The 8,657-nt window shown below is 29.6% G+C and overlaps 1 protein-coding gene across 1 annotated transcript in view; it reads left to right on the forward strand.

Moving 5' to 3' along the window:
- LOC136988472 (tubulin epsilon chain-like) overlaps positions 1 to 8,433 on the forward strand; it is a 29,969-nt gene extending 21,536 nt beyond the window's left edge. Inside the window, exons 11-12 of the mRNA XM_067286333.1 lie at positions 1,640 to 1,814; positions 7,298 to 8,433. Coding sequence (XP_067142434.1) covers positions 1,640 to 1,814; positions 7,298 to 7,459 — 337 coding nt within the window. The 3' untranslated portion in view covers positions 7,460 to 8,433. The remainder of the gene's footprint in view (positions 1 to 1,639; positions 1,815 to 7,297) is intronic.
- Positions 8,434 to 8,657: the final 224 nt, after the last annotated feature.

Consider the following 8,657-nt stretch of genomic DNA (forward strand, 5'->3'; position numbering starts at 1 on the left):
GGAAGAATGTAGACATGTGTTAAGAATGTGGAAAAGTTTCTATGATGGAAAAGGATGAAGTTATGAAAGAATATCCGAACCATGTTTTTTACCAAATAAATCGGAGAAAAGGAATTATCAATAGAAATATGTCAATGGTGAGTGAAAAATTTTTTCTTTAAATGCCAGTGTAGTAAGTAGCTGCACTAGTTGCCATCTTGTAAGTGCAATTTTACCAAAAAACGTTTGCAATTTTGGCAGAGTTGACCTTCTCTTATAGGCTCCTCCCTCCTTATAAGAGAAGGTTGTCTCTGTTAATGTTGATTGTGTACCAGTGATTTTGAAAGGACATTTAAGAATATTGTGAAAGCTTTTTGTTCTGTATATATACTTTGAAGTATATATACAGAAGTATATATACATCATTGAAGTATATACTGTATATATACTTCAATGATGTATATTTTTTACATGTTTTTAAATCTAATTTAATGTTATAAATTTTAAATAGAATATAACTGTTAGAACTGTGGAAAAAACTCTAACATAAAAAATTTAAAACAATCAAAGAACGTTAGAATTAAATGTTGTATCTGGAAGGGAGGAATTACTTGGAGGTGTAGGTGGCATAACCGGTCAGCGCATCACATGGTAAACGGAGTTGCAGGTTCAACTCCCGCTCTGGGCTGATTCTTTTCTTCCAGACTATTCTAATAATTTTTTGAATAATCTTTATACCTTAAACTTAATTTTAATTCTTTTGTTGTCCCATATTCAGAGGCTGTATCTTTGATTATTGATATCTAATTTATTAAATACTTGGAATTCTTTTAGTGATTAAGATTGTTGAAAAAATATATGCTTTGGTTCTGATTTGAATGCATTTATTTCATCAATCATTATTGTACAAGTTCCTTATATATGACAAATCCATTATTATTATTTCAAGAGTTTAGATTTAAAATCTCATTAATTATGTCAAATCAGCAATCCTCAGCTTACTTGTAAGAAACTGTAAACAGAAGATACTTGTTGCCAATAGATACCATTAGAAATATATGAACAGTTTATAATTAAAATTAATAAGCTTAATCCAAAATTAGCAGAAAACAGTTGTATTTTTATTATAAAGAAATTTTTTCTTCTGCAACATTTTTTAAATTTCCTTATTGTAAATAGATGATTTTGAAATCTGCTATAGTAAGACTTGAATGATTTAATCAGCTTTTTATGTTTTTAAGTTATATATACTCAATAATCATGTATTAACTTTTAAAGTCAAATTGCTATGTAAGAGTATACGAAGTAAAACATTATTTTATAAAATTTTGTTCAATGTAAGGAGAAATACTTAATAATAATATTTTACAAATTATTACTTTTATTTTAAATATTTCAATTTTGTTATGAATAATGTATATTTTACACGTTAAAGATTGAATTTCATTATTATTATTTTTTAAAGGCTTTTGAGGTCTTAAGAATACTTTCAGATTGTGTACACATTATTAGGTGTTAATGCATTATTACGGGTCGACAAGAGTTTCTTGTTGATTTATAGTGATGAATATGTAGTCTGAAAGGGTTGTAAATTTTTTTAAGTTAAAAAAGTTTATGCATGCGCTGCTAAATGAATAAAAGTATATTTTTTAATTTTTAGACTAGAGAATGGATTGGTATTTGTGCCATGGAATAACGACCGATGGAAAACGGGCTTATGTTCAGTTCCTCCTGTTGGTCATCCCTACTCTCTTTTGACTTTATCAAACAATACATGTATTAATTCTTCTTTTATTAATGTAAAAAAGAGGTTTATGCAGATGTACAGAAAAAAGGTAGGTTTTATAATTATATTATGTACACACTGTTACAATTAGATGATGATTACTTAAGTTAGCCAAAGAAATTATTTTATCATTATGCTTTTTATTCATGAATATCAGGTTTCGTATTCATCTTACTTTTCTTACTTTGTTAAAAAGTGCCTTAATTTTCCTGCTTTTTGTCTTTAAGTGATAATACAGGATCAGTTTTTTCTAAATAAAGCATACACAGTATATAATACATATTCTTAGCTCTGCTATTCCTTCCTATGTTTATATATGTAATTCTCAACCTTGGGATCACTAAATGTGTAGACATCATGAGGGTTCTCCACATAATCTGCAAACCTTTTTTTTAAATAATTTCAACTTGATTGATATTTAAGGTTTCAAAAATGTGCAGAATAGAAACAATTAGATAAAACAATTCAGACTATATATTTAAAAGATCTGATACTAAAAAAGTTAAAACAATATTGGGTACTTGCTTTTTACCATAATTATAGTTTTTAATCTGATATTGAAATTAACATTTTTCACAATATTTTGCATTTTTTTAAAAGTTTTTTTCACATATTCGGTAACTGTAAATGTTATTGAAAAATAAAGACCATAACATATTCAGGATTATTATTCTACTAATGAATGAGCGACAGATTTTTTGATAGAAAATTTTCACATTAAAAAAAGAGAATTAATTCTCAGTTTTGTTTCTTTTCTTTCCTTGCTAATACTGTGGACTGCTTTTGTGATATTTTATCGAGAGTCTCCTTTAGTGGCGATTTTGGCTATTTTAAATTTATCCCTCTTGTTCCTTCAGAAAGCCTTGCTTTTCCTAATTTGTATGCCTTAAAACATAGTTTATTCATATTTCAGTGCTCCTACTATTTTCTTACTTAGTCATTAATTATTATTATTATTATTTACTTGCTTAAATGAATCGTTTAGAAGTATTTAGTAATTTCAACATTATTATTAATTTCATTTAGTTTATTGTGATCATAATGAAATTTGAGATAATTTTGAATATAAGTCCTTTTTATTCCAAAGAAAATTTATATATGTATTCAATAACCATAATTAAATATTAATGAAACAAATGCTTGAATTATCATTTTGCTTTTATTGTAAACAGTTATTGCAAGCTGTACTCAAATGCTCATTGCACATATGCTTACTGTTGCCATTTTCCACATTTGTTACACCTTATTTTTTGTTGATTTAGCACAAGCTTTACCACATAACATCACCCAGAATATCATGTTGCTCTAGTGAATAGTGTTTTGAAGTTCTTCAATTCACAACAAAAGTCTTGCCTTTCTCCATATTTCAGATGGAATATTTGGTAGAGCAGTTTAGAATTTAAAGTTTCATTAGTTTCCACATCATATTTCCAATAAAATCTTGTTTCTTTATGTTTTCTTCTTTATGATTATCTCTATAGATGCACAATGCATTGATGCCATCATTGTTCAGCAGATGATAATCTATCTTTTATTATTTATAACTTTTTAGTGGCCACAACGAAAAAATATACAGAGAGAAGAATAATGATGGATACATTTGTAATCCATGCACCTAACAGTTAAAGAGAATCAAAAGAAAAATAACAAAATTCGTGACACTGTGACAGAAGCAATTATTCGAATGTATATAGCTGCCGACTCCCACACATACTAACATTTAACAAAACCACACAAAGTTTTTAAACTTGTTTGATGTTTTCTTAAGATAACCCAAGCATTGCCAGTACATTACTTATTCATTTTTCAAACAACTTTCAAAATAGTGTGATAGTTTGCAATTCAAAATTTTATATAATTCATCAGAGTTTCTAGTATGAAATTCTATAATTCAGTTATAAAAGTAACAATTGTTGTAATTTTATTTAACAAATTATTCTTAACGTGCTTAAATATCTCAATATACGTATGTGACCTACATATTGGTATATTTATATATAAAGACATATATTATTATGAAAGTAGTAATCTTTTAATATTGTTAATCTAAAAATATATTCTATACATGTTATCAATAACTTTTAAAAATAATGAGTTACATAAAATTAGAATATTGTGCTATATAAATTGTCTAAGTTACAGACTCTACATGCAAGTTTTAGAAAGTTTTCAAAGATCAATATTAAAAATATTCAGACTTAAGTCTGAAATTACGATCGTGTATTGTATTTTAGACTAAGATTGATGTACTACAGTTACAGTTTTTGTTTTGCCAACATTTAAAATATTATAAAGACAGGATTCAAACTTTTTATTAAATTTTAAAGTTATTGTTTGCAACATTTTTTCTCATTTTAAAAGAAATTTATAGTCACTGTTTCATCAACTAAGTACTTACTGATTAAAAAATATTTCGTCTAAAAGGTGATTCAGATAACCTCTTGTATTAATATTAATACAAATGTGGACTTTGAATGAGGCCACGTATCATATCCCTAACCAAATTCATCGATCATTGAATTTGTCATTAATATTTTTTAATTCACTCTAATGCAGAATGTCTAAAAAGGACATTTTAATCGTTTTCCTGGTGGGTAAAAAGCAACGCTATCTTAATGATAAGACATATTTTAGTGTATTTTTAAGTAAATTTTATTCCTTCCTAAGTCAGAGTTAAGCCAAATTTATTACCAGATTAAATGTTTTTCAATTATTCTACTCCATTTTCAGATCTAATTACAAATTAGAATAGTTATATTCATTTCATGTTTAAAATTGTTCCGGAGTCAAATATAAAACACTCATTATATTTAATTGTATAAGTATTTTCAACAGTTACACACGTCTGTGAGTCTTGAAGCCTATTTGGTATTACCAATGTAAAGTGCAACACTTTTCATTCTGGCTTCTGTTTTGGTTAAGACATGAAAGTCTGCAAGAGGAGTGTAAGCATGTGTGGTGTTTTGTCAGATATTCACTAACTGCAAGTGATGCGCCAAGGCATTATTGCAATGAAGAACAGACATCTTGCTTGCCAGAGATGGGGGATGTTTTCTTCTAATTGCATTACGGATTTAAACAGGAATGTCAATGTAAGACTTGTTAACAGGTATTATCAGGAACAAATTCAATGTGTCAGGCCTTTCACATAATGCTTTTGGGTTTTTTCTTTTAATCTTCTCTTGAAACAGTTGAGGTAAATTTTTTTCTGCCTTGATGATGAAGGCCAATTTCTGTCAGGATGACAAGTTTGCTTTGCATAATGTACAAAAAATGCCAAATTTCATCATCGATAATCATTGACAGTCGATCCAGATTAGACATCTGGAATGACTGTCATCAGTATAAACAATCAGTAGAGAACTGATTGAGCACACATTCTTCATGTTGTTTGTTTGTTGACTTCCTTAGAACAATATGAGATGTAATCATAAAGAATGGCATATACAGAGAGCAGTGTGAAATTTTCAAAATTTCAGTTTGTCTACAGTGTCTTTTGATCTGTTCATAAAACATGGAAATCATTTTTGTTTCTTGCTGAAGCTAACCTAATTGGATGCGGATCATCCTTTATTGTTTCATAGAGACTTCTATAAAATGCTTATGTCATTTCTATACTTGCGTACATGACACGGTGTCATTATTAAGGCCCAAATTTTTGAGTGCCGTACCCACTCGATTTTTGAAAGGGGCAGAATGTAAAAAGACAAACTAAGTTGGTTTTAGTTCAGTAGGGCCACTCATTGCCAAATTGTTTAGCACCCGAACTATATATTTTGCACCCAGTTTTCCCTTTTTTACATTTTCAAAGAGTATGTTGACAATTCTCTTTTTTTTGATGGTTTCTATTCATTCACTTGAAGGGGAAAAAACAAATTTGTTAAATTCGAAAAAAATATGATAATTAGCTTACTCTCTTCTTTTGTTGAGAGAAAAGGGGTAAAGAAGAATTTTCTGGACTAAACAACTAAGCCTTAGGGTTGCTTCAAGAATGTAAACAGGTTCACTGAAAATCTGCAACACGTGCTTTCTTTTCTAAGAAAAGAACAATCTAGAAAATTCTGTATTGAGGTCACCTTACCCTGACTTGTGAGCACAACAGTTCCAATTTCCTTTGCTTGGTGTTGGTGACATTAGAAAATGGCAAAATTGTCCGCATCTAAACTGAACATTTTAGCAAATAAGTTTAATTAAAGATGAAGGTGTATACACAGACAGAAAAGTCCTTTGCTATTCCACTTACGATTATGTGATTTCGGTTGATGTGAAACACCAAGAAACAAAAATCAGGCGACACATAAGTTTGGAAAAGCATAGAGAAAGCAAACAAAGAAGGAAGAATTTCGAGCATATATTTATAGGGACACCTGGGCATTGTTGGAGACAATCCTGTAGTGTTTATACTGGAAGAAACAATGGATTCCACAAAATGGTACATGCTGAACATTCTTGTATTCACTGACCAGGTGCCACAAACAACCAATGTTGTTCAAAATGTACCAACTTGAAAATACGAACTCAACGAACTCTAATATCTGGTCATCTGTTGGGAGTCTTGGATAAACAGTGTGGTATTCTACTGCGAGAACTTCAAGAAAATTAATGCGTTTATCAACGAACTTCCTCCTGGTAATTCTGCAGGCGTCGACAGTGTCGAGAAACTGGTCGCCGATCCAGTAGTGACCACAGAGCTCTACTCTGTGCATTCGTACAAGTTGTTGGTGGATAAAATCAACGAGCTGGAAAGACGTGGAACTGAAATGCGGGATCAGTGGAATGTTGTAAGTCAGGCGCTTGATGTATTGGACAGTTTTGCCCTGGACAAACTCAAATCTAGTTTATCAAAAAATCCTGATTTAAAAATATTCTGGATTGCACTGAACTAGAATTCTGAGTAAAACTGAAACAGGTCCCCTTAGTCTCAGTTGATGTAAAAAAATCTTTTTCCTTATATGAAGACATTCTATCTTCCAAGCGAGAAAACTTCACTTTTAAGAACATTGAAAATGAGCATTGTAATTTACAACAGTAACCATCTTTATGTATAAATTGCAATAAACAATTATGTAGTTTGTAAATATTGTACATCTTGTTGGTTTTTGTGTTAATAATACATCATTTAAAAGCACCCAAACCATTCTAAAACTGCACCCAAAAATCTAGACCTTAGTCATTGTCATACATTTCTTTAAAAAAATTTTTATTAAATTTGATGGTGCACATCTAAATACTCCAATAATTTCATGTTTTTTTGTGTTAGATTCTTGTATTGGATGGATTAAATTGAGTGTTGAATAAGTGTCAACATGCATAAGAAAACGTTCAACCATGCACATGTAAACAAATTTTGTTCCTTTCTAATTTGTTCAAGGCATTGAATATGTCAGGAAAACTATTTTTTTCCCACACTTTGTGAATGTTTTTTGATATTTCTCTCACAAACTTTATAACTAATCAAATACTATGAAATTATTATTCCAGTGTTTTTGAATAATAAAATATTTAAAATTTATGTTAAATTGTTTGTTTTAGGCCCATCTTCATCATTTCTTGCAAGTTGACGGGATGGGAGTAGACGACTTTCAGGAAGCAATCCTGAGCGTGACGAATCTGATTGGCGAATACAAAGCAGTCGAAGATCTGGTTTATGAAAATCCGCCGCCGCCGCCGCCAAGACTAAAAGTATTAGTATGATTTTCTTTTGGTAAGAAGCATACTTGTCCAAACACATATTGAACAGGGTATATTGTGTGTTAGTGAAACACACTTATTATTATTTTTTTTAGTACAATTAGTTTAAATGCCATAAATGTTCTTTAAGTAACAAAGAATATGATGATGTACCAAAAAGTTAGATTTTATTTTTATTTTAGTCAGTCGTTTGCAAAGTGAACCAAATAAGAAATTGGTCTATTATTACTACATTGATATTATGCGGATTGCAGTCAAAGAAGTTAATTGCATATCAAACGAACACAAAAGTACACTGTATAACTATATTGTATTTATACACAAAACTTCAGCTATCCTCTAAAAGGGAGGAAAGTAACATTTTGAAATTAGAAACTAATAATATATGCAGATAAGTAGATTTTAGTATTTTTTAAACATTTTTTCCTATCAAGCTACAATTGTTATTTTAAATCACGTTTGATATTCGGACCAAAAAGTCTCGGTAAACGAAAACCAATTGTCGTATCGACCTATTAAAGTTCCAGGTTTCGAACGACATTAGAGTAAAACTTGCTCTCCGTGCAATATGCGGAGAGAAAATGCCGTCGTCTCGGCATTTCGATTAATGTGTTCTTTATCAATTTGACAATCTTCTTAAACAAACAAAGGATATTACCGTTTGTTATCGTGTAAAGTGATAAATTGTTATATTGACAATACTCAATTTGTTATGTAAATGATTTTTTTGTTTATGTAAAGTCATGCTCATTATTATATACTTAAACGTTTATGGTTATGTGACTGGATCGAAATTCACGTTGAAATTTTATGTTGCTGTTACATAATGTTATTTAATTTACATGTACAAAATGTTTATTTATTTATTGTTCCAATTCTCAAATGATCTTTGCCAAATCAAGCAGCTCTCTTAAATGTAATAATGTGCTTTATTGCATATATAGAAATAAATGAAATTAAAATGATTAAATAAGCAATTCACAATTATTTGTTGAAACAATTGTAACACACATTTTAATTAATGTAGCAGTTTAACAGAATATATACATTTGTATATTATTTATACTTATCAAAAACAAAGAAAACTAATATTGTCGACATAGTATTGCTTAAATTGCATTCCTCGTCTTTTGCAATTTAAAACTCCAGGGTCAACCTGCCAAGAGCAGTCGGGGAACGAGCCTTAATTTGTTACTTAGGA

The sequence above is a fragment of the Centruroides vittatus genome, unplaced genomic scaffold (genome assembly GCF_030686945.1).
Source record: "Centruroides vittatus isolate TY-2023 unplaced genomic scaffold, ASM3068694v2 scaffold_3315, whole genome shotgun sequence".
Classification (NCBI taxonomy): Eukaryota; Metazoa; Arthropoda; class Arachnida; order Scorpiones; family Buthidae; genus Centruroides; species Centruroides vittatus.